The sequence below is a fragment of the Anomalospiza imberbis genome, chromosome 4 (assembly GCF_031753505.1).
Source record: "Anomalospiza imberbis isolate Cuckoo-Finch-1a 21T00152 chromosome 4, ASM3175350v1, whole genome shotgun sequence".
NCBI classification, from domain to species: Eukaryota; Metazoa; Chordata; class Aves; order Passeriformes; family Viduidae; genus Anomalospiza; species Anomalospiza imberbis.
The window spans coordinates 8896069-8912354 of record NC_089684.1 but is presented as its reverse complement, the minus strand read 5'-3'; the positions used below and the strand labels follow the sequence as shown (position 1 = coordinate 8912354).

The 16286-nt window shown below is 35.4% G+C and overlaps 1 protein-coding gene across 1 annotated transcript in view; it reads right to left on the bottom strand.

Moving 5' to 3' along the window:
• Nucleotides 1–10082: 10082 nt before the first annotated feature.
• VEGFC (vascular endothelial growth factor C) overlaps nt 10083–16286 on the bottom strand; it is a 70488-nt gene continuing 64284 nt past the window's right edge. Inside the window, exons 5-7 of the mRNA XM_068187024.1 lie at nt 15022–15131; nt 14461–14791; nt 10083–10598 (exon numbers count right to left, since the gene is read on the bottom strand). Coding sequence (XP_068043125.1) covers nt 10484–10598; nt 14461–14791; nt 15022–15131 — 556 coding nt within the window. The 3' untranslated portion in view covers nt 10083–10483. The remainder of the gene's footprint in view (nt 10599–14460; nt 14792–15021; nt 15132–16286) is intronic.

Sequence of the window (16286 nt, the reverse complement as noted above, 5' to 3'; positions counted from 1 at the left end):
TTTTGCTTGACTTGGATGTGTGTATTTAAATTCTGCCCAGGAAGAACTTCCCAATTAAAGTATGTTAGAATTCAAGACCTATTTCTCCATACAAATTGACCAAAATAATGAATTTCAATAGAAAGCAATGGGAAGAAAAGAAATAGCCTTACTGAGCTACAATTCTGGCACACCCGCGGGGGAATGGGAACAGATGGTTGTACTACAGATCCAGGACTGCTATGCATTATTTTTCCTCACTGTCTCTCGTCCTGTCTTTCAAAGGCAACAACTCCCCTTTTCTGGACCACAATACAGATTTTTTTGGATACTTCTTAAGATTTTCTTGGATCCTTTGGATGTGTATAGATGTGGAGTTATGAGATTCCATACAGAAGGATGCATGAGGCCAACTGAGCCAGAAGGGAGATTGTTGCTCTGCTCTTGTGAAGATACTGGTGTTTCTCACAGAAACAGTAGCTGCAGGAAAAGGATAGAAAAGGATCAGAAAAGTTGGCCAGTGGCTGTATTGGAAAAAATACAGGGGATCAGACTGTATATAAACTGCATATTATATATGAGTTAGATATAATATAGTGAGACAGCCTGTCTCACTAGTGCTGGATACCAGATTTTAGTACCTGGTTGTGCAGAATTTGAAGCATTTTTAATTCCCATCAAAGTTTGTAGTGAAACAGAGGATATGTCTCATTTGCATTATGTCATGGGAATTAGTCTGCTGTATATGGACTGTTTAGAAAACAGCCAAATACTGGTCTGAAATGGCTTATGCAAGATAAAACAATTTCTATTGTGTTTATTTTTCAGTTAAATACATTTTTTTCATCAGTTGAAAATGTGCAAAACAGATGAATAGTACTGAAATGATGTTTTTATGGAGTTATATGAAAATCTTGCAGTGCTTTGTCTTATTTGTATTTAAGTATCTCTAGAGAGTACGTTTAACATTTTTTTTCCTGTATTTTGGCATGAGAGGGAGATTAGATCTGTTATAAATGCATACTGTTTGGTCTAATCTGGAAGTAAAACAGAATGTATCAGAATTCTAACTAAAGAAATAAATTAGCGTTTGTAACATTATTTTTCAGTGTATTAAGGGCATATTTGGTGCTTTTTTCATGCACAGTGTGTCTTAGAAGATGGAATGATCCAGCTGAGTAACCTTCTCTGCTTATAGTTTTCTACTCAGCAGATGACACTTTAGGTTAATGATTGTTTTATTTGGGTGTAAAGACAAAAGAAAATGTAGGCAATGCAAATAATAAAGATAAATTAACATTATCAAAGGGGGAAAAACAAACATTCAAGGATTTAGAGGTAGAACAGGTCAGCTTTCATCAATTCCTGAATGTTGTTTTTGTCTTTGAAAGCCAATTACTTCTGTTTCTTCATTTCTGCTAAGATTAATTTGGACACGTGAGTGTTCAGTATCAATTTACACATTTGGGTCTTGAAGACAGGCAAGAAGGACATTATCTAATTGCTTCAATCACAATTTTTTACTGCAAGAAAATGTCAAATTAAAAGTTTTCTCATTTAGTAGACAGTTTCATCAGAAACAATGCAAATAAGATATAACACAGTTTCATGGTCAATGTGTAGACCTCTATCTCTCATAAATTCAGATTAAGTAGTCTTGAAGCCCACTAAGAAAATTGCTAGATTTGCGAATCCAGCCCTTTCCTTAGAATCTTGTATTTTCTTTAGTATTCAAAGTGTGTGATGGGAAGTAAAAAGATGGATTTCCCGCCTTTTTTCTCACATCTGTAAAACAAGTTAAACATTCATCACCTGAATTCATCCCACTAGAATGTCATGGATCAATGACTTGGTATTGCTGCTAAGCACTGTGAATACACAAGTGCATTTCATTCTTTCATACCAAGCACTACACTGTGTTCTTGGTTTTCATGAGCATCCCTAAATCCTTACAGAAGTTATTTGAAGAAAGATCTTTTGTCACGTGGGTGGAAGATACAGAGCCCACCGCGGGAATTGGCCAAAATGGCCAGAACAGCTGCAGCCCTGAGCTCTGCAGGACTCACAGGCAGGTCATCACAGCCAGCCAAAGGGGAACGTGTCTTACTCCACTCACTTCAAATCGAAACTTGTCCTGACTTTAGCCCCAAATCTTTGCCATGAAATTACTGCCAATCATGGGGATGAATGCTTGACAGACTTTTCATGTATATAAATAATGTAGTATTTTGCCTTTCAGAACTCTGATTTTCCTGGATGGTTTGAAGGATTTCAGACTTTTATTACTGGCATAAGTGAAATCACTACTTATTTAACTCTTTAATAAAATTTAAACAATTGAAGTTTAAGTAAAGAGGCTTTTTTATTCAAAATGGTTTTCTTTTTTGAATTGTTTTAGTGGCTATACCTTACTGCACATGCAGATGAGCTTAGGAAATGGAAATGTATTGCTTTCATCGAGATATATAGAAAGTATTAAATAATCATTAAATAAGCATCGTAAACCAATAAATACTCCAAAATAATCGAGTGCACACCTGGCAAGGCAGCTGAAAATTTAAGTATAAGCAAGTTCTAACTGTGTCAATGTACCCTACAAATTATTGAAATCACGGCAAAAATACAAAAATATGTGGAGTTTCTTTGCACATTGAAGAACCATTGCATCTGTTATAAGAACATGATGGTCAAATAAATAGTACTGGAATCCTGGGCAAGTCAACCACACTAGTTTAGAATATTACATTCTTCTTTTCTGACTTGAATCTTCCTTACTTATTTCATACAAAATATAACTTAAACAGAACTAAGAGAACCTTTCACTTGTGTTTTGGGCATAAAGATGTTTGAATGTTATGAGTATCTATTGAATTTTACTTCACAGATTAAATAGATAAGTCATCAGTTTACATGCCTTGACAGAGTTTAGGTATATATCCTGCATTCTAGGCATTTGCCAAAGTGCATCTTCAGGTTAGGGAAAATTAATTCAGGAATTGTCTCACATGAATTGGGAGCAAATTAAAGAGGAATCTTTTCAGTCTGAGTTTAGGATTTAGGTATTGCACACAGTGATTATATAATCAGTTGTGAATCTGATTCATTGTGTATTTTTCCTTTATGTATCCTTTCATCTTTCTTTTTACAGATTCTTTAGTGAGAAAGATTTTCAGCACTGACTGGTGAGTATGCTTAAGGTTTAGCTATGTTTTGGTGTGGCATTTCACTGTGTTGCAAACTCTCATGGCAGGGACAAAACAGTGGAGACCACAATTTGGTTAAAGCTGTCTGTTTCACAACTTCCCAAACCTCATATGAATGGTTTTTCTGTCTGTAGAACTTGTTTCAAATGCTCCAAATCTTAATTAACACTTCATAAATAGTGAGATTTTCATTTTTCTCTGTCTTATTTCTTCAGTCCTTTTTCCATGAGGCATGCTTTGAGGTTCATAGTGTTTCTGTCTCTCTCTGGGAGAGCTAACAAGAAATCCCAGTAGATATCTACTGCTTCATTTTGCATGGAAAAGGAACAAAACTTATGGATGATGGGATCTCAAGCTAGGGAGTTGTAACAGCTACAGTTACCAATCTCTGAAACCTGGAGTTTTCAGATAAAATACTCCTGAGTAAATGTAGCTCTTCCCTTCTTCAGTAGTCAATGATGTTAGAACAACCTGTAAAGAGCAAGAGTGCTTGATGACATTTACCAGGCCTTGCTACTCTGAAGACTGATCACAGTCTTACAATGATGCCATTGAAATGAGTAGTACCATTCAAATCAGAACAAAGAATCAGTGATGTCAGCAACAAGCCTCTTCTGGCAGATGTATGGCTCTGACTTGCCTTTAGCTAACCTCTTCTTGATATTTTTCTCAGTGGCCAAGATTATTATTTATTTAGTAATTAATTTATTTTTTACTTTTTTGAGAATAACTTTTTCTTCCTGGGAGTTTGAGGAAGCCCCTAATACAGCTGATCTTCATTCCAAGCTGGCCCTAGAAGCTGCCTGATGGGTAAGTCACAGAAGAAGCCAGAATCTGTCAGCACTGGTGGCTGCAGCTGCATTCCCAATTCAAAACCACTCAGAGAGAGGATGCTGGTTTAGGAATTCATGAGCACAGTTCTGCAGGACTCTGGCTGGAGAGTAGAAAAGGTGAAGTTTTATTCACCCACTGGTTGTTTATCATTGCTAGAGTTACTAAAATAAAAATAGTTATTTTAGACCTGCTTTTCAAATTAAGTTAAAGAATATAAGATATACTTCTTACATGCTTCAAAGAACAATGACATAAAAGGAAATGTTAACTTGTAGACCTTAGAAACATAAAGACCTATGATTATGAAAGCTGAAATGTTTTTAAACTTACTGCAGTAATGTACTGAATGAATAGATAAATTTCTACCACTTGGATTCTCTAAAGTGTAAGCTACTATTATGAATCTTTCAAAAGAACACTGACCTTTTATATATAATGCAGCAATATCGAGACATCTCATTGCTGCACAGCCTGTTCTTTCAAATAAATACACAAGTGTGCTGTCACACAGCCTTCTAGCTTCCTGACAGTTAACAACAATACGTATTTGAGAACTCACTCTCTTATTTTTAGAAACTACATTTGATAAAAGATTATTCTCTACATAAAACAAGTATTTGTATTTTGTTCATTGTTTGGAAGTGAAGTTAGATCTTAGTACTAGTTCTTCCTCTAGAGGATGTAACTGACTTGATTTAACATCAGAAATATATTTCAGTGTTTGTTTTTTTAACATTTATCTAAATTTTGCTTGAGTTTATTTCAAACTAAGCCTCCAGGCAGTATGTCTGCTGATATTATTAGGGGTATTTTTGTGGTTTTTTTTTTTTTTTGGGTGTTTTTTTTTTTTTTTTTGGGGGGGGGGTGGGGGGAGGGGTTGTGTTTTTTTTTTTCTTTCTGAAAGCAATACAAGTCCAAGGTGTTTTTGTGCTTCAGTTAGAGGTTATTTGATGCACTTTAAAATAAGTATCTCTTAAATGGTTTACAGAAACTGACTGGATAAGCTGAAACCAATAGTATCTACTCTGGTTGTAACCCCATGGACTACACTGACCCAAAAGAGTTCTGCATCCAAATTACTGGACAGGGTGCAGGCTAGCGAAAAGCACATCCATAAGATTTGAGCTTACAAATAGTATCTATCCTTAAAAATGGCATTATACTTCTAGGAAAGACTCCATAACCCCATTTCATCTCTCTTCGCAGTGCTGTAAAGCAGGTGGTGGGTACATCTGTCCTGAGGAGGAGTACAGACCTCGGGGTTTTGGTGGGATATATGAGAAATCTCCTTACCTGCCCTTGAACCCAAGATTTTATTCCCCCCACAGCATGAAGGAGATGTGAACACAAACTCAATAACAAGGCTGAATTTAGTTCCAAATGCTGCGCTGGACATCGAGGACTGGGTGAGTGGACTGTTAGACTGCAGGGGTAGAATGCAAAATCCAGCAGAATTATAGCTTGAATTTTTTTACTGGGAGAGTGATATTATAAATTGTTTTTTTTTGCTTGTAAATTGTCCTTTTGCTGTAATTATCTTTATTATTATTATATTTATTATTATTATTATTATTATTATTATTAGCTTGGACAGACTGGATTTGCAAACTTGGAATGTGAAGTTTCACACTTTTTTTAACACTTGCTTTCATGTATGTGTAGTGAAGAGTAACTCTAGGTATCTAAAACAAGATTAGCCCCAATGTTGACACGATTATTTAAGAGCAAGAAGAAAGCGGTGTTAATGATAAAAGAGGAGAAAGTAATGCTATTTTTAGTGAGAGATTGGATATAAAAGTGAAATAGAAGAGTTAGAGCTAACAGTGATATGTGAAAATGGCTGACAGGGAAATACAGATGCTCTTATGGGGAGACTGAGATATGGTCCAGAAATCTAAGAGAAGTAATTTGAGAAAGAGAGCAAAGGGGAAGAGTTCAGTGACTACATACAGCTGATTATAAATGAAGAAAAGGGATAAAGAGTTTGCTGAAATGCAGTTGAAAGGTCAGTGACTGTCATGAAAGGATACAATATCCTTACTCAGGATCAGGAAAGATATCTTAATCTATAGGATGTCTTTTGCATACAGGGGTTTGCTGAGAAGAAAAGGAAATAAATGGCAATATACGCTTATTAGCGGTTTGTTGTTTGTCAGAAGTAGAAATGCTTATACAAAAGAGCAAAGCACTGTGCTTTAAGATTTTTATTACTTTTTCTGGAATGTGCTGCTTGTAATTCAGTACATTTTCAAGCTGAAATAAGGTCCCCTGATTCACAGATCCAGACTATAGATTTTTAATGATAAATTACTGAAATTTTTAAACTTTTAATTGTAAAATTGGTGACCTCCTAATGCTTTCTACTGTCCACATTCCATTACAACATTTGGACAAGTATAGATAAAATGATGCAGATATGTGTTCTATAAAAAGGTTTTCATCTCTCCAGAGCTTTTGAGACCTCTAGTTTATTGTGGAGTTTTAAACCTGTATTTTAGTGGCCTAATTTCATTAGTTCTTATTAACCATTATTATTAATTAAATTAAAAAAATAAATACCTGGTCCATTTGATCTTATTATTTCATCACTCAATTAGAAGGTTGTCCTGTGTTCTTTTCCAGTAATTTTATCTGCAATGCAAAAGCAAAAGAGAAAGAGAACAAAAAGAAGCTATTAAATATATTACCAACTATTATTTTCTTCGAGGAAGCAAAAACCCTGTAATAGAAAGAATTTAGCCTATATCATATTTTCTAAATTAAAATGTTGTGAAAATTCTGAATTGACCACTTTCAAACTTTTCTACCTGACAGCAACCATTTGTACCTCCAAATGATGCAAAATTAAATATATTTATATCACAATCTTTTAAGAATATATCCTTAAATTAAATTTAAAAGAAATAATATTTAAAAGAACACTCTATTCTTCAGGCTAATCTGTTGATGAGCTTACTGACTGCATAAATTATTCCATTCCTGTCTTTTGGCATAGATGTGATAAGTGGTTATGCTTAAAAGGAATGGGAGATATGCTAAAATTCCAGGGCAGCCGGAGTTTTAACTGATATCTAAAGACTGAAAATGAGAATACTGAAAGAAATCCTCACACTAAGCCTTTCAAGATGATACAGTACATATGCAAGGTTTCATGCTGGTCTTTCAAATAGAGCTGAGAGACCTGATTTACTATCAACTTGTTCATCACGAATTAAACAAACATGTCAGCTGACTAACACTCACACTGTAAATAGCATGTCCCTCTGGTCGTGCAGGTAAAGAGGGCTAACCCTGCAGAATTTATGGTCTCCCTAGAGTACAATATTCAAAGACCACAGAAACTGCTGTAAATTCCTGATGAAATACAAGCATAAGTCTGTTTACTATTAAATGTGATTTACTGCAGTAACATGCACTCTCCCTCTCCCAACCACCTTGTAATTTTTGTACAAGGTACAGGGATTTTAGACAAATAACAACAAAAGTTTTTATTTGGAGTTAGTGCAGAATAACTTGCATATAGAATTATCATCTATCTTTCAAATCTCATTTTAAGCTGTATTTTTATATTTTTTTAAGTATATAAAGGTTTGAAGTGAAGATGAAAATTTCAAAGAGATCCTAATCGAGTATCACTTCAAAACTGAAAATGGTGTAGACCTACTAAGATACTTTATGTAATAATTGCAAGGAAGACCTGCTCTACAGATTATTTCATGACAGTATGGAGATAAATGGAATCACATTTATCACATAGAATCTGTAGAGTCTATCCACTAGTAATGATAATAACTCTGATGTTTGTGTTATGTATAATGCATTTTTACAAAAATATGGTCATGGAAAGTAAAACTGGAGATTCTGATTATAAGAAAATGTTACCAACTGCTTGTATGTATTATTCTATGCATCTACATAATTTTGTGAATGGTTAACTATTCACTTTGCTCAGACACAAACCTGATTTTGTGGTAGCTTTTACAAGTCAGGAATTTGCTCTCTATAAATCTTATTTTACTTAGATTGGCATAATTTATGCCCAAAAGTCTCACTACTTGGAAAGTTAAGAACCAGAAAAAATGTGCATTCAGGAAAGTAATTCTTATTAAATGCTAGTGGTTGTGATAAAGTTGAAGCTTCTTGTTCATTGGTCTCATTTCTGAACTTCCTGCCTTCCCTTCCCTACTCAGATGGGTTTTACCATTTCTGAGTGTGGTATGCTCACTGAGTAGAAATGCAAGTACCTGCTTAGCCACAACGGGTTTATTTTAAAAAATTTAGACATTTGATCATTGCTCAGTTTAGGAGGGTTTTTTTTAATTTGTATAGTGTTTTAACATGCACTTTTTATAATCTCTGTGGAATTACTTGATGGAATGTAGATTTTGTTCTGCCTACACTTGTGCCCTTCTGCTTTATAACCAGAAGTACATTCTTGATCTGTTAGTTAGATATCTGCTTACCTAGGCTCTGTTCCTGGTACCAGTTTGGTTTGTCTTTCTCTTCACTGCCTCTCTTCTGTATTAGGCTGGGACAGAAATTTAAAATCTTCACCTGCAGTGAGGTTTTTTCCCCTCGCGTCCTCATAAAAGTGTGGTGGTTTTGGTTCACCAATACAAGTCACAGCAGTGATCCAATTTGTTATTTAATTGTTTCTTAAGGTGTCTTAGGCTCCCTTCAAGCAGGTAACTTACAGAAGTGGATGCTTGATTTTTTTTGAATACTGAATTGAATTTGATAATGAACCTCTAGCTATTATGCCGACATTGCCAATTTAGACACTGATGATTTGCATGACTACTAATCCTACTGATGGGAAGTGTGAGTTGTTATAACAGCTCAAGTTGTACATCAAAGTTAAATCGTCATCCACATTTCTGCCTGCATTTGATTGCTGAAGCAATATAGTGATAAAGACATTGTTCAGTATTTGCATGCCTAAACTTCACCCTATTATCCTGTTAGGATAATAAATAGCTGGTCTCCTAGGAAGAATGCTGAGCATAGCAAGCAGACAGTGGAAAGTGTGAAGTCTCAAAGTATCTCTCACCCTGTTACACTGCCTCAACCCACAATGGGGACTGAGTAATTAAAACTCAGTTTTAAGAACTATGAAATAAAAGAATCTAGAAAAGCAACCCCTCATGGTCAACATTCTAGAATATAATACTGTTTCATCAATAACTTTTAAGAACAGCTGCTTAGACCCAGCAGAATTATTTTTAGAGATCTGACCACTCCTGTCACAAAAATCTTGCATTGCAGCTTTACTTGTTCCACTCTGCACCCAACAAAGTTTCCGTAAGTAAAAAACTTCCTTCCAACTTCTGATATATTTTAATTTTTAATAGATTGCCCTTCCCATGCAAGTTAGAAATCTTACCTTCTTTTAAAATTGTAGATGTTTGATTTCGTATTTTCTGAAAGAGATTTTTAATGTACAGACTGTGTCAATCCACAGCAGACTAGTATAAGTCCTTTCATGTCCCCATTGGAATATATTTTTTCCCCTTCAAAATATATTTGCATCTGTATACGTTGATCAAGAGATCTGATTGACTATGTAAGGATAAAGCTCATCAAAGCATTTTGAAAAATTTAGCTCTAAAATTTACAATGTAGCCTGTAACACTAAATAAAAACAATCTTGGTATTTCTGCTGTCATGCCAATAACCTTGAAGAGACAACATTTTATACTTTTCCTTGGGAATGACACCAATAAATAAAATAGTAGATGACTATATTGGAACGTGAGTAGTTGCTGTTGTGCTTTAAACATAGTCCTTATACGTGGGCAATGTACAGAATCTCCGATGTCCTCCTTGTTATTAATTGTGCCTTCTTTGCTATTTTCATTCTAGAGACAGAAATACCACTGGTTTACAAAACCCTCAGTATAACTCTATTGCAAATGGCAAACACAACAGGTACAAGAAAATGCCTGCAGCCTTCCTTCATAAAAGTGCTTTCTCCTTACTGCTTCTTTCCCTGTTAAGAATCCAGAAAAATAGAGCTGAATCTGAGTTCCTTTTTAGGCAGATGATTAAACATTCTCACCATTATACATAATACAATTTCCATTTTATTTTAAACATACTTTGCATGATATAAAAATATTGATCACAGTGAGCTTTAACAATTGTTACTGCTATAAACAGAAATGCTGCACGATGGTTTTAGTGGAAATAAATTATAGTCATTATCTCTTAAAAAAAAATCACAAGAAGGAAAACCTAGGCTGTTTGGTCATTGACAGAAAATAAGTCCTTATTGAGTTCTTTACAAAATGTGAACCCCAGTTGTTTTCTACATTTGCTTTCCACATCTTCAGAAAAGCACAAGTCTATCTCTGAAAGCCCCACAGGGTCTCTGGTGAACATTTAATTCCAAATATTAGCAAAGTTTCTGTTGCTCTTTTGTTCTAATGGAAAAATGTACACCAACGTAGAAAGTAGTGCTCTCTTGGCTAATTCATGAGTGGTCTTTTCCAATATGTAGGTACACAGCGGCACACTTCTTCACTGAAGTAAAACCCAGCGTCGCAGCGCTTCGTCCGCACTGTACACGGAGGTCTGTAACAACTAAAGAAAGGGAAAAAAAGTGGGCATTACTATAACATGATCATTTATATTTAACTGGAGCAGAAACCTGTGTGCCTTCACATTTCCCTCTCTCAACAGAATATTTAATTCCTACAAATGTATATATTTTAACTTCTTGTGTTCTTGCAACAATTTTAGTTGAACTATTCTTCACAAAAGGCAATTAAACAATAATGAATGATACTGAAGAGAAATTATTCTATTGCAACAGATACGTAAGGATCTTTTTTATCACACTGCTGGTTGTAGTTGCATTCTAATCTTGAGTAGTATTTTTTTAAGTTTTAGTTTGAAAATAGGATACATTTCTGTATTCAGATTGGTTTGTTAAAACGTACTGCATGCTGCAAATTGGAGGTGGTAATCCAGAATTAGATGATAACCAAATCTATCGCCCTCCTACCCAGGACTGTTTCTCGTCTTATTGACTACTTCAATAAGCCTGAGAGAGGTCTGTCTATGTATGTTACACTGTGACTCTGATCTTGAAAATGAGAACATACTTCCTTTCAAGCTGCAAATTCCCACAGCCAGTCTCTGAGCCAGTGGGAATATAACTGCATTCATATTGCATCTGTGTGTGTTCTGAAGAAAAATCTAAGCCTATTTGTCATGTTTCTGATAAATCTTAGTGGAGAAAGAACAGAATTAGTGTCTAACCAATTAAAATAAGTTTAACAGAAATAAAGCATTGAACAACAAATCACATCTCCCTGTGCAGCAGCAGAAGTTTTCCTCACCAATTCCTTGACTGAAAAATAGAACTTATACAAAGATAATATCTCTATTTGTCCCTGAACCCTTCCTTTTCCTATTTAATTTTTCTATTAAAACAAGAACTTGACCCAAAATAACCTTACAATAACAATGCTAAATACTTTCTGGTGTATAATAGAGACAAAGTACAAGTCTGTGATTTTTTCAGACACTGGCAATGAGTCAAAAGACAAAAGTATATGTCTTGAATTTCAGCACAGTTGTACTTAAAACTTGTACTTAAATAATGTGTGCCTGTTTGTGAAACACTGATATTATGATCTATTATGATAACTCTTGCATATATACAGCATGCTAAATTGTCCAATGTGACTCTCCTCTTCCCTAGATAATTCTTGTTTTAGGCTTGTGGCTACTATTACTGTTGTTGCAAATAAGTTAGTATGTTGTGTGCTTGTTTTGGATACTAAATGACTACTTTGCAATAATTTGTTTAGGATATGAGTGCACTACACTTAGGATATGAGTGCACTGTGCACTACAGTTACATGAATTCACACCATCCAGTTCAACCAATGACTCTGGCTATGAGGAAAGCGATAAGGAATGAGGAAGACTGCAAATGGGACATTTATTAACTAGTCACATCATGTTCAGTGTTTTCATTGTCATTTATCATAGATTAGTTCACCACTGTGGTCTCTGTAATTAAGGGAGCAAAATTACTTTGTGCCACTAAACAGATATTTGAAATCAGTGTAGCAGCTCATAGGAACCTCTCAAACCCCTACTGATCTACTCCCCCAAAAGTTTGGAAACAGTGGTAAAAGGCAACAAAAAGGTTTGTGAAAGGATCTAATATTGTAAGTGAACAAGCAAACCAGCAGTAGGTCTGTTCTGGGAAAAAGGTACTCCACAGAGATGCAGTGGATGAAACACTGCACTCACTTTTTTGCTGTCTCTGCCATGAAAGTTCAGACCATTTAATGTACTGAATGATAGTAAAATGAAATAAACTAAGAAGAAAAAGAGGCAAAACCAAACTCTTCCACACACCTATGTCTGTACACAATGAAAAGCAGTCATGCAAGCATTAAGCATGAGGATTCACTTTGTTTAGGATTCATGCCTCCTTGTGAACTTCAACTTGCAGCTGGGAGTGCTATATAGCACCTCTCCCATGTGAGTTTGTGTCTAGCAGCAGTCAAGGTCAGGTTACTTCAGTCTTATCCTTATTTGGGATATTTCAACAGAGCAAGAAAGTCCCTCTCCTCTAAAGTGCTTAGCAGATGAAGTTCCTAGCTAATCTGGCCCAGCCAAAACTGACCAAAATAAATTTTTGAGGTGGTAGCACAGGGTGAATAGCAGCAGAGTCATTGTAACTACATAAATGTGGTTTCCTTAGGAAACTGCTGAACAATAGACCAGGTCTTTCAAGAGATTTGGTCTGAATGTTGTTTACTGAGTGGTTCCATGTGACGGAGGTCTGTTCCAATGAGGACAATCTGAGCACGCCGGGGCTAAGATAGATGTTTGGTCACTATTCATAGTGCTGGGCAAAGCAGCAGCAAGTTTCTCTTATGGTCAATTATTGTGAATCTTTGCTGTGCAGAATGCCCAGATTGTCACTGTGGGCAGTCTAACAACTGCACAGATGAAACAAAAAGAAATGCTACTTCTTGGGCTGATAAACAGCATAATCACCTTAAAAAGCAGTATGCTGAGAGCTTTTTTTCCCTTCCCATCCTGTGCTTTGTAAATGATTTTGTATTCCTTTCATCTGAAGCAGGGTGTAACTAGTAGAGGCAGGGGCATTTTAGCTACAGTCCATAAAAATATTAGTGCTTCAAAACCAGAAGCTACAAGTACTACTTGTAGGACAGGGAGCTGTCTAGGACATGACTACAGATTATGCTCATGTCTAGAGCTCACAGGTCTAGCACAAAGTTAAACAGAGTGGTACTTCTATTTATTTTTAATAAATTTGTATGATTCATATATTTTATATTTTTATTATATAAATTAAATTGTATAATTGATGCTTTTTTTAAACGAGCAAGGGATCTTTCAGAGATGAAAACGATGTTGCAGGATTTTTATTCCTTCTAGAGACAGCTTGTGCTGGACAGAGCCAAAATGTGAGAAACCTATGATAAGTCTTTTCTTAAGGAGATTGTTCCCTCTAACAGTGCTAACATCTACAGGACTATTGGTTCTAGAGGTATAAAGTAGCAACATATATAAACCTTTCTCCCTGTACTCAAAGACAAAAGAAAAACAGCTTAGAAAAAAGGCAAAAGCATCCTATATCATACTATCCTTGGAAGTAAGAAAATGATTCAAACTCTATCGCACTCAACCACAACACAACAGAAAAAGGCTGAACCTAATTTCCTCCCTCAAATACTAAGTCTTTAAATCAACAGAGATATTGAAATCAACAGAGATATTTATTATGGCATTTCTTAGTTTGTTAAGGGCCTGACTTCTCCAATTGTGAATGTTCATTTAAAGTGCAGGTGGTTTATACTTGTAGCACTGCTGGAAGTAAAACCTATAGTGCAAAGGCTTTATAATGTGTAAAGCTAATGTAACCAGGCTGGTTTCTTTTCCTCTGCAAACATAAAATTGAATTATAGAGAAGAAATAATTTCTGATGTTTCTAACAACTCTTCTATATCACTTAAAAGGCCAACTATTGGTAAACAAGTAATGCCAGTTAATAATCTTTTCCCTCATTTTAGAGACTTCAACACAAGTGTCACTACTTATATTTGACATCTTTTCTTTATGAAGATGAACAAATGTATATATATAGAACAATATATTTATTCCAACTAATTACATTCTTTCATTTCTTACATTTCATCAGGAAAAAAAAAGGAAAAGGAAGAAAAGTTCCAAAAGCAGTCTAAGAGCACGAGAAACTAAATATGCTTTAGCATACTTATTATGCCTAGTAGCTTCCTCTTAGAGATTATAGAAGTCATAGAAGATAAAACTGAACTGATAACAGGCTTACTGTTCACTTAAGACTACGGAGCAATTCAACAAGACAGCTAATGTCACAACCCAAAATTTTAGGCCTTGAACACCATAAAAGAAATAAAAACTGGGGTTTTACCTGCATGTCTGGTGATGGAACCTTTTTCCTTTCAAGAAGCATTTATTGGGAGATTCTATACATTCACAGACACATTTTGCAGGATTTAGTGGCTGATGTCTAGGACAGGTCTTTCTGCATACACACTGGCACTTTTCTTCATCAAATTCCTTGTTGGGCCCGCAGGATGCAGGGATAAGTTTGTTTTTGCACATGCACTGACACGATGATCTGTCTAATTCTTTGTGAGGTCCACAGCTCGAGGGCCGCACGCCGCCTTTGCAGACACACTGACAGGTTTCTTCATCCAGCTCCTTGTTCGGTCCACAGATATGGAATCCTTCAGATGTGTCTGGAAAAGCAGCAGAGAAGTCCCACTAGTACCAGAATTTTGTGTCTACTCTCTCACCTATTTTTATGTGAAGAAATGAGCAAATCCATACCTTTTATGGTGTTTCAAAAACAAGCATATGTCAAAAGACAGGCAACAACCAATAGTAGCACCCATACAGAAAAAGATACAAATAATTACTACAACTTCTTGTCTTTAGAACATTTGATGCTTTAAGGGAAAGAGCTTACCAGAATCTCCAAGGTGAGAAGAGAAACCAAAATCATGCTGTGACAAGCATCTGCAAATTTGATTATTCCAAATATGATTTTTCGGACAGGTCTTGTTTGCCACATGACACCTGCAAAATTAAAAATGCTGTTGATTTACTACCATAAGAATTCAAGGAGGAAAAAAAATATTTTAGCTTTTGATTGCTTTAGTTTCTAACCATTGCAAATATCTTTCTAAGAGTGTCAGCTCATTATTAATTTTATTTTTTATTCCCATCAAATCTGCTACTAAAGGTTCTCCCCACTAGAGAGATTTTCAACTATTTGTTGAAGAAACCTTCTAATATTTCAAGTTTTAGCTCCAACTCCTAGAAGCTGGTATTTGTATTTTGCTGATATTGTTTTGAAACAGACCTAACCTTAGAACATAAGCCTCATACAGACAAGTATAGAAATTCTTTTGCATGCCAAATACTGCATGGTAACAGGCATCATTTTCCATATAGTTTTTTGAAGTACAAAATTTTTTTCAAATTTAAGATGTCAAAAGGCAACAATAATAGTTTTGGAATGAATTCTGTAGGCAAAACTTTAAAAAATAAAATCAGTTTATCAGATTCTGTTCCACTTCATGTGAAAGTTACGTGCCATTAGCTGACACTTTCTCATCAGTCACTCATTCTGGTCAGCCTTCTTGAACCTATAGAATTGGACTTTCAGCAGTGACGTCTCCTCACTTTAAAAATAAAGACAATAAACAAGTTAGCACTTTAGTCCTCTTTTCCTGCTACAGTTTGCAGCCAAGGTAGTGGTACCAAAGAAAGCAAGAAATCCAAACAGCAGCTGTTGCCTTTTTAAAGAATGAGTGCACTGAGCTGTCTGGTGAATCACTGATAGAATATTTATGTGTATTATCTCATCTTTACTGCTTGCAATTTCTTTATCACCACAGCTGACATTACATCTTTGAACAAGTCAAGCCTAACTTCATGTATCCGGGCTGTATAATTTATTCATTGTTTCTGTAGTATTTCTAAAATCCTACTAATCTTTTAAGACAACACCTATATTACACATTTGATGCACTTTTCATTCCCCTGAGCACCATTACTCACACATTCAAAAATGCAGGTGCTGGGATATTCTTCTGTGGTGATCATTCAAGCAGACCACTCCCCTTCAACACACTAAATCACTCCACTTGTAAAGACTGCTGTGGTTTAACATCACCCAGCTTCACCTCATGTTTTATCAAACTAGTGTTTCCTGATTTTATCCCAATA